Source organism: Schistocerca cancellata, chromosome 10 (assembly GCF_023864275.1).
Source record: "Schistocerca cancellata isolate TAMUIC-IGC-003103 chromosome 10, iqSchCanc2.1, whole genome shotgun sequence".
Lineage (NCBI taxonomy): Eukaryota > Metazoa > Arthropoda > Insecta > Orthoptera > Acrididae > Schistocerca > Schistocerca cancellata.
Window position 1 is genome coordinate 86,212,591 of NC_064635.1, and position 16,796 is coordinate 86,229,386.

The following is a 16,796-nucleotide window of genomic DNA, read 5'->3' on the forward strand; positions in this document are numbered from 1 at the left end:
TTCTACGAGATTTCGGGAAAGTTGTAAATTAGCCACATAAAAATGTTATAAAGCTGAGGGAGCTTCGTAACTGATAGTTATTGAATGATAGGAATGTTCTCAAGCATGGGGTTCGCGTATTATGTTAAAATAACGATTCATTTACGATATAACTTTAACTTGACAACGAAAATAACATCGAACTTGGAAAAAATCACCAATTGTAACAAAATATAACACAGAATTTTGAAAAAAGCAATGGATTTAACAATAAAACCCCATAATTTGGCAAAGAAATACGGAAGTTAGGAAAAATAACACCGAATTTGCAAAGAAATATCGCCGAACGTGTTAAAAAGCATCGCGAAATTGGGCCAAAAGTAACACCGATTTTGGAAAAAAATCATCGCATCTGGCATGAAATATCACCAAATTTGCCAAAAAACAACACCGAATCAGGTAACAGTAAGTTAGGGAAAAAACACCGAATAAGGCAAAAAAATAATATCAAATTAGATAAAAAACACCGAGTTTGGAAAAAATATAACGCTTACTTTGGCCATAAAATAAAACGACTTTATCTGTCCCTAACTATAAAGTATTTTAGTATGTTTGAAAATTTCGAACAAATCTTTTTTTTGTACATGAGGTGTTCTGTGGGATGTCTTCTTTATTCTGATGTTCATCCAAGGTTTGCCAGAAACTCTGCTATCGAGCTTCAAGGCGATGTGTGAAAAATTATGGGCGAAAATCATTCATAGTGGAAACAAAACAGTTGAAATGTAGTTTCAACAAAGGCCTAACATGCATTCTGGAATACATGAACGTGCTCGAACTTGAGACTGTACCAGTCTGTTACAAAAGAAGAAATGATCGTCTGGCATTTATTGGGCGGGATATCCTCTTCCGTGTTCGGCCGCCGTATTGCAAAACTTTTTAGTTGACGCCGTAACGCTACCGCTGGGCTACGGAGGCAGACAGTCTGTTACAACTTCGGCAAAGGCGGACTAAAAGCGAATCGAGCGAGCAAAGCTGCGGATGACAGTCGAACAGACCTGCAGGATCACCGTGGACACGAAGAAGATGGAGAGGACCTTCTATGGATCTGGAAGGATTCCCGTATGGTCCAGGGCTTTATCACTAGAGGTGTGCTTAACTCAAGTACGAGGGTTGTAACTTGAATAGTGGCAATTATTTATTCAGAACCGATACATAGGAGTTACATGTTTGCAGCTTCAAGTATTCACCAGCGTTGTGTAGAACCCGTTGACAGCGATGTGGAAGGCGCAGTATACCGTTAGCAGAGCCTGTTCTGTTGATGGTGCGTATAGAGCGGTCTTAAGTTATGGTGAGTCTCGTGTACGACTATGATGGTGTTATCCCAACGCATTACGTTCCTCCACGGCAGACCGTCCATGCACAATATTACTGTTCGTTTTTGGAGCATCACCTGCGACCAGCTTTGCGAAAGAAGCGGCGACACTTTCTGCGCAACCCACCCATCATTTTGCACGACAATGCACGGGCACGTACAGCGCAAGCTGTGGCTCCTCTGTCCGGTCGACGGGACTGGGAAGTACTGTACCATCCACCATACTTCCCGGACTTCTGTCGTTATGACGTTGATTTGATTCCGAAGATAAAGGAACCACGCCGTGGCATTCGCTTCAGAACTGTTCCAGAGATTCGACATGCAGTAGACCGCTCCATTCGCACCATAAACAGAACAGGCTCTGCTAACGGTATACTACGCCTTCCACATCGCTGGCAACGGGTTCTACACAACGCAGGTGACTACTTTGTTGTGAATAAATAGTTCCTTAGGTTGGTACATTAATTTCGTAGAAGACGCATTTTCATCAGCGTAAAACGTGCCTTGACGTTGTTCGATAGAGAACGTAAAAGGAGAAAATCTGAAGGCGCAAGACCAGGTGAATAGCGTGCGTGCGCGACGTCTTCCCAATCAAATTCCCGTACTGTGTTTTTTGTCAGTCTAGCAGAATAAGGGCGGGCGTTATCATGGAGTGGCGTCACTTCACGCAGTCTTCCTGGTCGTTGTTCTTGAATTACGTCTGCAAGACGTCTCAGTTGTTAATAATAAATGTCATCAGTGATGGTTTCACCTCTGGAAAGCATTTCCTAGTACACCACACCGTCGCTGTTACATCAGATGCGCCCGGGTTCCCGGGTTCGATTCCCGGCGGGGTCAGGGATTTTCTCTGCCTCGTGATGCCTGGGTGTTGTGTGATGTCCTTAGGTTAGTTAGGTTTAAGTAGTTCTAAGTTCTAGGGGACTGATGACCATAGATGTTAAGTCCCATAGTGCTCAGAGCCATTTGAACCATTTGAACCACATCAGATGCGTAATATTATAAGAATGGTCGGTGTTGTTCACTACCCAATTGATGACGAGCAAGCAGAGATACATTACTGGCCATTAAAATTGCTACACCACGAATATGACGTGCTACAGACGCGAAATTTAACCGAGAGGAAGAAGATGCTTTCACATGCAAATGATTAGCTTGTCAGAGCAGTCACACAAGGTTGGTGCCGGTGGCGACACCTACAACGTGCTGACACGAGGAAAGTTTCCAACCGATTTTTCATACACAAACAGCAGTTGACCGGCGTTGCCTGGTGAAACGTTGTTGTGATGTCTCGTATAAAGAGGAGAAATGCGTACCATGACGTTTCCCACTTTGATAAAGCTCAGATTCTAGCCTATCGCGATTGCGGATTATCGTATCGCGACATTGGTGCTCGCGTTGGTCGAGAGCCAATTGCTGTTAGCAGAATATGGAATCGGTGGGTTCAGGAGGGTAATACGGAACGTCGTGCTCGATACCAACGGCCTCGTATCACTAGCAGTCGAGATGACAGGCATCTTATGCGGATAGCGTTAACGGATCGTGCAGCCACGTCTCGATCCCTGAGTCAACAGCTGGGGACGTTTGCAAGACAACAACCATCTGCACGGACAGTTCGACGACGTTTGCAGCAGCACGGACTATCGTCTCGGAGACCGTGGCTGCGGTTACCCTTGACGCTGCATCACCGACAGGAGCGCCTGCGATGGTGTACTCAACGGAGAACCTGTGTGCACGAATGGCAAAACGTCATTTTTTCGGATGAATCCAGGTTGTGTTTACAGCATCATGAGGGTCGCATCCGAGTTTGGCGACATCGCGGTGAACGCACAGTGGAAGCGTGTATTCGTCATCGCCATACTGGCGTCGTATCACCCGGCGTCATGGTATGGGGTGCCATTGGTTACACGTCTCGGTCACCTCTTGTACGCATTGACGGCACTATAAACAGTGGACGTTACATTTCAGATGTGTTACGACCCGTGGCTCTACCCTTCATTCGATGTCTGCGAAACGCTACATTTCAGCAGGAAAATGCACGACCGCATGTTGCAGGTTCTGTACGGGCCTTTCTGGATACAGAAAATGTTCGACTGCTGCACTGGCCAGCACATTCTCCAGATCTCTAACCAATTGAAAATATCTGGTCAATGGTGGCCGAGCAACTGGCTCGTCATACGCCAGTCACTACTCTTGATGAACTGTGGTATCGTGTTGAAGCTGCATGGGCAGCTGTACCTGTACACGCCATCCAAGCTCTGACTCAATGCCCAGACGTATGAAGGCCGTTATTACGGCCAGAGGTGGTTGTTCTGGGTAGTGATTTCTCAGGATCTATGCACCCAAATTGCTTGAAAATGTAATGACATGTCAGTTGTAGTATAATATATTTGTCCAATGAATACCCGTTTACCATCTGCATTTCTTCTTGGTGTAGCAATTTTAATGGCCAATAGTGTACTTAGAAGAGGTGAGGAGTTGACAGGTGAGTTGGTTAGAGGGGGGAGGGAAGGAGCAGTTGTACAGAGAGAATGGGCAACAGGAGCTGGATACTGAGTGAGAGGAGGAGATTGAGAGACAGATAGGTGTGAGAAGGAGATTGGCTAACTGAGGTCTGGAATAATCACATACGTGGGCAGTGTTGAGTACACAGTCAGCTGTCAGGCAGTGTACTGGGGGTAGGTGTGGGGCTCACCTGCTGGACGGAGTAGGCGTCGTGCGCGGACAGGTTGGCGAGCTCCCCCCAGTAGGGGAAGGCGTCCTCGTACTCGACGAGCAGCGCCGTGGCGCCCGCGTCGGCCGCCAGCGCCAGCGTCGCCCGCAGGAACGGCGCCAGCGGCGGCGCGCCCTTCAGGTCGAGGTGCAGCACGCGCTCCAGCCGGCGCGAGCCCTGCGGCGAGCGGCGCCACTGAGGGCTCAGGGTCGGGTGTGCACTGCAGGCTGCAGGAGTTCTAGACTACTCGTCACACAAGGTCGATAGCACAACTCAGTCAAGTCTGAAATGGGGGGACAGACGCGACCGACAGAAATGAAGCCGCGAGGGCTCGGATAACTCACTGGGTGAGACTACTTGCCACGAAAAGGCAACTTCGCACCTCGGAGTCTCAGTAATGTCTTTTGCTAACCGCCCCTATAGTGACGTCTGTTAAGTCTCAAAGATGGTGTTCCTATTCCGAAGATACTAATTCAAGCCAGATAATGCGGTGAAATGAAATGAAATGTCGTGGGGCGAGGACCTCCCGGCGGGTGGACCTGATCGCCTGGCGCAAGTCTTTTGAGGTGACGCCACTTCGGCGACTTGCGCGTCGATGATGATGATGAAGACGACACAAACATCCAGTCCCTGAGCGGAGAAAATCTCCAACCCAGCTGGGAATCGAACACGGGCCCCCCGGCATGAAAAGCCAGCGAGCTGTCCACTCAGCTGCGGTGGCGGACAGACACTGCGGTACAGTGAAACTGTAATGTTGTGCAAGTTACGTAAGTATAACGTAAACGTTCGTTTCCTCAGAACGGTGTATCACCGAAAGTTAGCCGGCCGAAGTGGCCGAGCGGTTCTAGGCGCTACAGTCTGGAACCGCGCGACCGCTACGGTGGCAGGTTCGAATCCTGCCTCGGGCATGGATGTGTGTGATGTCCTTAGGTTAGTTAGGTTTAAGTAGTTCTAAGTTCTAGGGGACTGATGACCTCAGTAGTTAAGTCCCATAGTGCTCAGAGCCATTTGAACCGAAAGTTATTGATCGACTGCTTTAAAGCACATATTGCATTCTAATTCGGCTTGTAAAATATAACCTGTTATATATGTATACGTAACTTTTTGAGATTTTTCCGTAACATTTGCCTATTATCAAATTTACGTTAATTTCTGCACTACATATACTTAAAAATACGTAAATAAAAACATGCGCGAATACCGATGGAACGTGGTGTCAAAATTCCAAAGCAACCGGCGAAAAATTGAAGGAGATTTGCGGTTCGGAACACCTCCATTTTCTTTCGTTGAGGTATGTAGCATCTATGCAACTAACTGAAAGCAGGTTGTTTATTCCCACACGCATTTCGCTTCTTTTATTTGGGAAGTGTCATCAGTCGCCTGTAACACGTTTCCTTTTATATGGTAGGTACAATATGCTGCTATGTTAGATTTTGTGGAGTTTCTCTTTTCTTTTTAGGTTAGAATCAACATTTGTAGCATAAATTTTGTAATGTGAACTTATCTTCCGGTGTTACTTACGATTTCCAGCACTGTTAACTCACGTGTATGGTCCTGGAGACGTATTCGAAGTAACACCAAACGATAACTTTACATTACAAAATTTGTGCTACAAGAGTTGATTCTAACCTAAAAAAACAAGAGAAAAACACGACAAAATGTAACATAGCAGCATATTATATCTACCACATAATACGTTTATTGTATGTATAAAAGGAAACATGTATTACAGCCCACTGATGATACTTGCCAAATAAAAGAAGTGAAACGCATATGGCAATAAAGAAACTGCCTTCAGTTAGTGGCATAAACAGTACATACCTCCACGACTTTAAACCAACCAAGGGAAAGACGGGAAACAGACAAAATGACGACTTAAATTTTCTGTATAAGCACAAACGTATATGCTCGTTTCTTCGAAATCAAAAATCTCCGAAAGTTCTTCATTGATTGATTTGAAATTTTGACGCAACTTTAGATTCGAATACTCAACTGTTTTATAAACCTACTGGAACCCCATCTGGTATACATGTAATATATATGTAATAAAAGAGGAAACGTTATAAAAACGCAAATGTTGCTCTGTTCAAAATCTTTAATCACCAAAGGTTCTTGACCGTATGCCTTGAAATTCTTTGGTATATACATGTGTTTTTGTTTACCTATTTTTTAAAAATATAATTCATAAATATAGATAAATTTAATAATGAGGAAACGTGATAAAATATACAAGCAGCAAAAAAGTTTTGCATCACGCCAGCTCTCAGAACTCCTGAAGACAGATGTTGACTGTGGATAGTCCGCAGCTCGTGGTCGTGCGGTAGCGTTCTCGCTTCCCACGCCCGAGTTCCCGGGTTCGATTCCCGGCGGGGTTCTCTGCCTCGTGATGACTGGGTGTTGTGTGATGTCCTTAGGTTAGTTAGGTTTAAGTAGTTCTAGGGGACTGATGACCATAGCTGTTAAGTCCCATAGTGCTCAGAGCCATTTGACTGTGGATATTTTTAACAGACACAGTCCCTATGACTCTTCAGATATGTCACTAAACCTGCCCGAAGATGTAAACAACCATGCATGAGCAGCGTCTATTAGACAGAGGGGGTCCGACAGCCGATCAGTTCCGATCATTCCACCAGGAAGGACGTACACGGCTCGTGTTCTCTCTCGTTCAACCACGCCTAGAATGTCAATACCGCGGTTCGATCGCGTCCGACTTACTTTGTGTCAGGAAGGGCTCTCAACAAGGGAACTGTCCAGTAGTCTCGGAGTGAACCAAAGCGATGTGGTTCGGCAATGGAGGAGATACAGAGAGACAAGAGCTGCCGATCACATGCCTCCCTCAGGTCGCCCAAGGCCTACTACAGCAGTGGATGATCGCTGCCTATAGGTTATAGCTCAGGAACGCTGACAACAACGCCACCATGTTGAATAATGTTTTTCGTGCAGCCACAGGACGTCGTGTAACGACGTCCATGGTGAGGTCCATCTTGCAACCACGACACCATGCAGCGCGGTACAGATGGGCCAGACAACATGCCGAATGGACCCCTCACGATTGGCATCACGTTCTCTTCACCAATGAGTGTCACATATGCCTTCAACAAGACAATCGTCGGAGACGTGTTTGGAGGTAACCCGGTCAGGCTGAACGTCTTAGACACACTGTCCAGCAAGTGGAGCAAGGTGAAGGTTCCCTGCTGTTTTGGGGTGGCATTATGTGGGCCGACGTACGCCGCTAGTGGTCATGGACGGCGCCGTAACGTGAATGCCATCCTCTGACCGATAGTGCAACCATATCGGCAGCGTGTTGGAGAGGTATTCGTCTTCATGGACGACAATTAACCCCCCAATCGTGCACATCTTGTGAATGACTTCCTCCAGGATAACGACATCGCTCGACTAGTGGACAACATGTTATCCAGGCATGAATCCTATTGAACATGCCTGGGATGGATTGAAAAGGGCTGTTTACGGATGAGGTGACCCATCAGCCGCTCTGAGGGACCTACTCCGAATCGCCGTTGAGGAGTGGGACAATCTGGACCAACAGTGCCTTGATGAACTCGTGGATAGTATGCCATGACGAATACAAGCATGCATCAATGCAAGATTACGTGCAACTGGGTATTAGAGGTACCTGTGTGTACAGTAATCAGGACCACCACTTCTGAAGGTCTCGCTGTATGGTGGTACAACATGCAATGTGTGGATTTCATGAGCAATAAAAAGGTCGGATATGGAGTGATGCAAAACTTTTTTTGATATACGTAGAAACTAATGCACTCACGGTGGTATTTCATTTTCCAGTGGACAGTGCTGACGACTGGATGTTCTGGCGGGAAATAATTTCGAAGTGACTAACTAAAACTGAATACAGAGTAGGTGACAGCAATCAAGATAAGAATTTTGAGTGTTTAAGCACTTCTGAGAAGAACAATACCCGTAAAGTGAAATTTAAATTTGATTGTACAATACGTGAGAAACATACTATAACGTAGATTCGACATAATCTGTTGCAGTATAATTTGTAGTTGGTGGCGTTGCGTTAATTGTTGTTGTCAGGGTTTTCTTTCGACTGGAACGTGGAATAACACAGACGGAGAAAAACGGCAACACCAAGGAGGAGTTGTGCGTCGTAAACTGAAGTTAGTAGGCGTGTTTCTACATCTGACGGCTGATGCCCACTCAAATTTCTCGCCAGTGGCATAAGAGGGACGTTAATAGTGCCACTGTGAGGTTTCAGATGGGGTTTGGCTTAAATACACGTTGTAACGTGTACCTTTAGCACTTTAGCACTAAATATGGTGAGCTCATGTTAGTCACCAATGCCTTTGAGGGGACAAAGACGCCATTATGAACACCTCGCTCAGTTCACATGAAGTTGTGTAATAGGGCTACAAGGATCTGGACGTTCCTTTCGCGTTAGTGCAGAAAGACTTGGCAGGAATACAGCTACATGATTGCTGGCAGCGGTGCTGATGGAAAGGTCTGGTTACAAGAAGACCAGACTCCAGACGGGTACGCTGCACTGACGACAGGGAAGACCATCATGATCGGTGTATGACTCTGGCTTTGTCTTCCGTCTGCAGCAGATATTTGAGCAGCAGCTGGCACAACAGTGACACATTGAACTGTTACAAATCTGTCACTTCAAGGATAGCTCCTAGCCGGACGTCCTGTAGTGTGCATTCCACTGATCCCAAACCACCGACATTTATGACTTCGGCGACGACAAGCGAGAGCTCATTGGAGGGCGTGTTGGAGGTCTGTAGTGTTTTCTGATGAAAGCTGGTTCCGCTTCGGTCCCAGTGAACGTTGCGTGTTGGTCAGAAGGAGACCAGTTGAAGGCATGCAACCAAACAGTGCGTGTTAGAGGAACTGGACCTACGGTACAGCTGAAGCTATGGTCTGGGATGCTATCTCCTATGACAGAGGAGCACTGTCGTGAGTGAGTGCACGTGAGTCTGGTGACTCGATCTGTTGTGCTGCCAATCTTGAACAGCACTCCAGGAGGTGTTTTGCATCAGGTTAACGCTCGCCCACAAACCGCTTTTGTAACCCAACACGCTCTACCAAGTGTTGACATGTTGCCTTGACCTGGACGATCAACACATCTGTCTCCAATCGAGCACATATGGACATTATCCCACCATCTCTACATCTTGGGTCTGTTGCCCTTCCATTCATTGAAACTACCACTTTTCTGGGGCTCATGCTCGATAGGAAACTCTTTTGGTCGTCGCATGTTCTTACCTGGCAGCCCACTGTACACGGTCCCTCAATCCCCTACGTGTCCTCACTGGTACTTCCTCGGGCGCCGATCGAACCACCCTCGTCCGTTTGTAACGGTCCCTTGTCCGTTCGAAACTCGACTATGGGTGCTGTGTTCATGCGTCTGCACGCCCATCCCTCTTACGCCGTCTCTACACTATCCGTTTGGCCACTGGCACCTTCTACACCAGCCTGGCTGAGGGACTGTATGCTGAAGCTGCTGAACTACCACCGCCGTGACTTTCTCCTCAGCAGGTATGAATGCCGTTTGTCTGTCATGCATGGTCACCCATCCTATGCCTCCTGCTTTGATGATTGCTTAGATCGTCAGTATGATCCTCGTCCCTCTTCCTTGTTACCTCCTGGAGTCCACTTTCGCCATTTACTACAGCCGCTTAACTCCACACTACCTGCAACTTTCACAGTCGGTGTGAACACTTCACCTCCTTGGCTTCGTGAAGCGGCCCATGTTAACTTTGGCCTTCATTCGCTTCCTAAGGACGCTACTCCAGCCTCGATCTATCGCCTTCAGTTTCACGACCTTCACATGGAACTTCGCGATAGTGTATACACTGATGGCTCTCGGACCGACCTTGGAGTTGGATGTGCCTTCGTCATTGCAACCCGTGTCTTTCGATATCGGCTTCCAGCACATTCCTCTGTATTTACGGCCGAGCTTTTCGCCTTGTATCAGGCCACAGAGTACATTCAGCGACACAGCCTTTTCAATTGTGTCCTCTGCTCACTCACTCAGCGCCCTCCAAAGTCTCTGTGCGCTCTCCACTGCTCATACCTTAGTGCAGCGGGTCCAGGAGAACTATCACATCCTCACTCTTGGTGGAGCCAGTGTGATGCTTCTGTGGGCCCCTGGTCATGTCGGTCCGCCAGGAAACGAGGCTGCTGACTCTGCTGCCAAGGCTGCAGTCCTCGTACCTCAGCCCGCTAGTTCCCATACTCCCTCCGATGATTGTGCTGCCGTCTGTCAGGAAGTGGTGTCCTGTGGCATCGCCAATGGTCCTCTCTTCACAGGAATAAGCTTCGGCTTATTATGCCTCTCCCAGCGCCTTGGACGAACCCCCCTCGACCCTCCCGCCGGGAGGAGATGAACTCGGCTGCGTATTGGGCACTGCCTTTTTAGCCATCGTCATTTGCTCTGTGGCGCTACCCCACCACTTTGTCCACATTGCGCACAAATGTAACTCTCCGCCACTTCCTCTGGAATGCCCTATTTTTAACCATTTACGTGGGTCACTCCAAAAGAAATGCACACTATTTTTTTTAAGTACAGTTTTCATTCACCATGTATGAAACTTTTACAGTGTGTGGATACATCCTTTTCGCTTTTTTTCACTCTTAGTTCAACCTGTTCCCGTGAGTGGCGCCGTCACAGCATGTCTTCAAGATGGCTGCTACACTTGACGTTCGTCAGAAGCAACGTGCTGTCATAGAATTCCCGTGCTGTGAAAACGAGACAGTGGGAAACATCCACCAGAGGTTGAAAAAGGTGTTTGCAGATGGCGCTGGCCGGCCGCGGTGGTCTCGCGGTTCTAGGCGCTCAGTCCGGAACCGCGCGACTGCTACGGTCGCAGGTTCGAATCCTGCCTCGGACATGGATGTGTGTGATGTCCTTAGGTTAGTTAGGTTTAAGTAGTTCTAAGTTCTAGGGGACTGATGACCACAGATGTCAAGTCCCATAGTGCTCAGAGCCATTTTTGAACCAGATGCTGCTGTCGATCGCAGTACAGTTAGTCGGTGGGCAAGCAGGTTACGTGATGAAAGCGGACACGGCAATATTAAAGATTGTCCTCGCAGCGGCAGGCCTCGTACGCACACACTCCAGCCAATGTGCAGAGAGTTAACGAATTGGTGACTGCTGACAGGCGCATCACAGTGAACGAATTCTCACGATCCGTTGGGATAGGGGAAGGAAGTGTTTGCAGGTGTTTGCAGGTTTGTGCCAGGTGGGTTCCCAGGATGTTGACAGTGGCTCACAAAGAAACAAGAAAAACGGTATCTAGCGACCTTTTGGAACAGTACGAGAATGGCGGAGATGAATTTCTTGGAAGAATTGCGACAGGTGATGAAACATGGCTCCATCATTTTCCACCAGAGGCGAACAGGCAATCAATGGAGTGGCATCATGCAAATTCACCCAAGAAAAACCTTCTGCTGGAAAAGTTATGGCTACGGTGTTTTTCGATTCCGAAGGACTCTTGCTTGTGGACATCATCCCTAATGGAACCACCACAAATTCTGATGCATGTGTGACGACACTGAAGAAACTTCAAGCTCGACTGAGTCGTGTTCGATCACATCGGTAACAGCAGGATTTTTTGTTGTTGCACGACAATGCACGGCCACATGTGATTCAAAAATCCATGGAAGCGATCACAAAACTCGGATGGACAACACTGAAACACCCGCCTTACAGTCCTGACCTGGCTCCAATTGACTGTCATCTCTTTGGGAAACTGAAAGACTCTCTTCGTGGAACAAGGTTTGAAGATGATGACTGCCTTGTGCACGCTGCCAAACAGTGGCTCCAACAGGTTGGTCCAGAATTTTACGGTGCGGATATGCAGGCGCTGGTTCCAAGATGGCGTAAGGCAGTTGAGAGGGATGGAAATTATGTAAAGAAATGAAAATATTGCTCCTAAAGGATGTATCTACACACTGTAAAACCGTCAAACATGTAGAATAAAAGATGGATTTAATAAAAATAGTGTGCATTTCTTTTGGAGTGACTTTCGTACGTTCCAGCTTCGGTTTGCCGCCTGACTTGTCAGCCGTTTTAGCGAATGACGCGCGGGCTGTCGATCGCGATTTACTTTTTATCCGACGCAGCAATATGGCGAAAGCCATTTAATTTTTAGTTTTGGACGTCCATTACTGCATGGTGTTTTTTAGCCGTTTTCCACGTGCCTGTTTTTAGCTGTCTCCTTTTCTGTCCATGACGTATAGTCGTTTAACTGCCCTCTGTGTTCGTGTTCTCTAGTTTTGACTTGGGTGCGTATGACCACAGCTGTTTTTTGCGCCATAGTAAAGCAAAACAAAACAAACGACAGCCGTCGCCGTATAGACCGATCAAGTGCGTGGAACTCCAACCTCGAAACTGACATCCAGTGCCTTTACAACAGAATGCATGCACGTCAGCGTGCTCGCATTCAACATCCTGGCCCTCACACCGGTTATTAGTATACCAGAATTTCGCATTTGGAATGACTACTCTCGGACTTACATCATCCTGTGATCTTGAAATGTTACCTAGACAAATGTATTCCAGAAATTTTATTACTCTACATTAACTACACTACTGGGCATTAAAATTGCTACATAACGAAGATGACGTGCTACAGACGCGAAATTTAACCGACAGGAAGAAGATGCATTCAGAAACGGTTGGCGACGGTGGCGACACCTACAACGTGCTCACATGAGGAAAGTTTCCAACCGATTTCTCATACACAGACAGTAGTTGACCGGCGTTGTCTGGTGAAACGTTGTTGTGATGCCTCGTGTAAGGAGGAGAAATGCGTACCATCACGTTTCCTACTTTGATAATGGTCAGATTGTAGCCTACCGCTATTGCGGTTTATCGTATCGCGACATTGCTGCCGATGACTGTTAGCAGAATATAGGAGGGTAATACGGAACGTCTTGCTGGATCCCAAACGTCTCGTATCACTAGCAGTCGAGATGACAGGTATCTTATCCGCATGGCTGTAACGAAACGCGCAGCCACGTCTCGATCCCTAACAGATGGGGACGTTTACAAGACAACAACCATCTGCACGACCAGTTCGAGCACGTTTGCAGCAGCACGGACTATCAGCTCGGAGACCATGGCTGCGGTTACCCTTGACGCTGCATCACCCATCAGAGATAGGAGCGCCTGCGATGGTGTACTCAACGACGAATCTGGGTGCAAACGTCTGTTAACAGCATCATGATGTCGCATCTGTGTTTGGCGACATCGCGGTGAACGCACATTGGAAGCGTGTATTCGTCATCGCTATACTGGCGTATCACCCGGCGTGATGGTATGGGGTGCCATTGGTTACACGTCTCGGTCACCTCTTGTTCGCATTGACGGCACTTTGAACAGTGGACGTTACACTTCAGACCCGTGGCTCTACCGTTCATTCGATCCCTGCGAAACCCTACATTTCAGCAGGATAATGCACTACCGCATGTTGCAGGTCCTGTACGGGCCTTTCTGGATACAGAAAATGTTCACTGTCCTAGTCAGCACATTCTTCAGATCTCTCACCAATTGAAAACGTCTGGTCAATGGTGGCCGAGCAACTGACTCGTCACAATACGCCAGTCACTATTCTTGATAAACTGTAGTATCGTGTTGAAGCTGCATGGGCAGCTGTACCTGTACACGCTATCGAAGCTCTGTTTGACTGAGTGCCCAGGCGTATCAAGGCCGTTATTACAGCCACAGGTGGTTGTTCTGAGTACTATTTCTCAGGATCTATGCACCCAAATTGCGTGGAAATGTAATCGTCTGTCAATTCGAGTATAATATATTTGTCATATGAATCCGGTTTATCATCTGCATTTCTTCTTGGTGTAGAAATTTTAATGGCCAGTAGTGCATGTTTCGGTGTTCCGATTTTTTCCGTCAGTGTGTTTCGTATGGATTTGTAAGAGTTCTAGTAGTCGAACTGGTAGTGGAGAGAGGAGCGAGTGAGGCGGCGGTGGCCACCGGGCCGGGCCGTACCTGCGGACGCAGAGGCGGCCTGGCGCGCTCCAGCACGAGGTCCTCGTGGAGCCCGGGGGGCGGCGGGGGCGGCAGTCGCGGAGGCGGCGGCGGCGCCGCCCGCGGGGGCGGCGTCGGGGGCGGGCCCAGCAGCGCGGCCAGCAGCGCGCCCGACGCCAGCGCCGCGACGCCCAGCGCCGCCAGGCAGACGCATGCGCAGAGCACGGTGCGGCGTCGCGCCATCACGCAGCGGCCAGCGAGCACCACCTGCTGCCGGCGGCCTGCGCCGCTGCAACAGCCGGGTTCCAAATGTACCGCTTTGTTTCATCTCCAGTTTTACCTGACCTTCAAAAGCATTAACAATATCCGGTTTCTGAATTAACCGATTTTCGGTTTGTTACCACTTTCATTTCCAGCAATATATCACGTCGGTGCATAAGTTCGTAGCGTTTTTCCGTAAGTTTGATAAACAAAACCGATACAAGTAGCAGAGACATTAGACATCAATAATATATTTTATTTATTTGATTTATTTAGTGAAATTTTTTGAGAAAAATTAATAGAAGACTAGGGGTGTACATAAAGTCCGGCAACACTTGCAATGATTTATGGCACAAATGCCAAACATTGTACATACGTCATTTTGAAGAGAAAGTCTGAAAGTTTTTTTCATGTATACCGCCACAGTGTAGTTTGGCAGAGTACGCGAAGGAACTCGGCCCTGCAGCGGTGTACCGTAGGTCTCTAGAAGAGCGTAGCGTTCCAAAGGATTGGAAAAGGGCACAGGTCATCCCCGTTCAAGAAGGGACGTCGAACAGATGTGCAGGACTACAGACCTATATCTCTAACGTCGATGAGTTGCAGAATTTTGGAACACGTATTATGTTCGAGTATAATGACTTTTCTGGAGACTAGAAATCTACTCTGTAGGAATCAGCATGGGTTTCGAAAAAGACGATCGTGTGAAACCCAGCTCGCGCTATTCGTCCACGAGAGTCAGAGGGGCATTGACACGGGTTCCCAGGTAGATGCCGTGTTTCTTGACGTCCACAAGGCGTTCAATACAGTTCGCCACAGTCGTTTAATGAACAAAGTAAGAGCATATGGACTATCACACCAATTGTGCGATTGGAATGAAGAATCCCTAGATAACAGAACGCAGCATGTCATTCTCAATGGAGAGAAGTCTTCCGAAGTAAGATTGATTTCAGGTGTGCCGCAGGGGAGTGTCCTAGCACCGTTGCTACTCACACTATTCATAAATGACCTTGTGGACAACATCGGAAGTTCACTGACGCTTTTTGCGGATGATGCTGTAGTATATCGAGAGGTTGTAACAATGGAAAATTGTACTGAAATGCAGGAGGATCTGCGACGAATTGACGCATGGTTCAGGGAATGGCAATTGAATCTCAATGTAGACGAGTGTAATGTGCTGCGAATACATAGAAAGAAAGATCGATTATCATTTAGCTACAATATATCAGGACAAGAACTAGAAGCAGTTAATTCTGTGAATTATCTGGGAGTAGGTATTAGGAGTGATTTAAAATGGAATGATCATATAAAGTTGATCGTCGGTAAAGCAGATGCCAGACTGAGATTCATTGGAAGAATCCTAAGGAAATGCAACCCGAAAACAAAGGAAGTAGGTTACAGAACATTTGTTCGCCCACTGCTTGAATATTGCTCACCAGTGTGGGATCCGTACCAGATAGGGTTGATAGAAGAGATACAGAAGATCCAACGGCGAGCAGCGCTTCGTTACAGGATCATTTTGTAATCGCGAAAGCGTTACGGAGATGATAGATAAACTGCAGTGGAAGACTTTGCAGGAGAGACGCTCAGTAGCTCGGTACAGGCTTTTGTTGAAGTTTCGAGAACATACCTTCACCGAAGAGTCAACCAGTATATTGCTCCGTCTTATGTAATTTCGCGAAGAGACCATGAGGATAAAATCAGAGAGATTAGAGCCCACACAGAGGCATACCGACAATCCTTATTTCCACGAACAATAGGAGACTGGAATAGAAGGGAGAACCGATAGAGGTACTCAAAGTACCCCCTGCCATACACCGTCAGGTGGCGTGCGGACTATGGATGTAGATGTAGAAGTAGATGTAGGTGTAGATGTAGTCAAACATGGCGAGTTCAGGTGCGGAGCGAGCTTTCTGTGTGTTGGAGTTCGACAAAAACAAGTGTGCTACAGCTGTTCAACGGATGTTTAGAACCATCAACAAGGACGGCCATTTACCAGTGGCACAACAAATCCGTTACGACGGGTTGCTTGTGCCCGGCAAAGAGAAGCTGATGTCCCAGTGTGGATGCGGTGAATGTGGAGCGCGTACGAGAGACATTCATAAGGAGCCCAAAGAAATCGGTGCGTCGTGCATCCCGTGAACTCTAAATGGCTCCAATGAGAGTGTGGAAAGTCCTGCGACAGACGCTGTCTGTGAAACCATTCAAACTGGAGCTAGTGCAGAAGCTCAATGGCGACGACAAAGACAAGCGTTTTGAGTTTTGTTCGCAGTTGCAACAATTGAAAGAGGATGGGGATGGCATTGTCGATCGCTTAATTTTTAGCGACGAAGCCACTTTTCACACTAATGGGAAAGTGAACAGGCATAATTGTCGAATCTGGGGTACAAAGCACCCACACGAAAGCATTGAATCTGAGCGTGATTCGCCATAGTTAAATCTTTTTTGTGCCTTGTCACGTCGAAAACTGTACGGGCCATTCTTCTTCGCCCAGAGCACTG

The 16,796-nt window shown here is 47.5% G+C and overlaps 1 protein-coding gene and 1 long non-coding RNA gene across 2 annotated transcripts in view; both read right to left on the bottom strand.

The window, feature by feature from the left end:
• The window catches only part of LOC126106149 (hexosaminidase D-like), a 125,109-nt gene extending 117,251 nt beyond the window's left edge, over window positions 1–7,858 (bottom strand). Inside the window, exons 1-2 of the mRNA XM_049912391.1 lie at window positions 7,846–7,858; window positions 4,044–4,288 (exon numbers count right to left, since the gene is read on the bottom strand). Coding sequence (XP_049768348.1) covers window positions 4,044–4,288; window positions 7,846–7,858 — 258 coding nt within the window. The remainder of the gene's footprint in view (window positions 1–4,043; window positions 4,289–7,845) is intronic.
• Window positions 7,859–14,224: 6,366 nt separating this feature from the next.
• LOC126106601 (uncharacterized) overlaps window positions 14,225–16,796 on the bottom strand; it is a 267,678-nt gene continuing 265,106 nt past the window's right edge. Inside the window, exon 3 of the long non-coding RNA XR_007523376.1 lies at window positions 14,225–14,326. This is a non-coding gene — a long non-coding RNA (uncharacterized LOC126106601). The remainder of the gene's footprint in view (window positions 14,327–16,796) is intronic.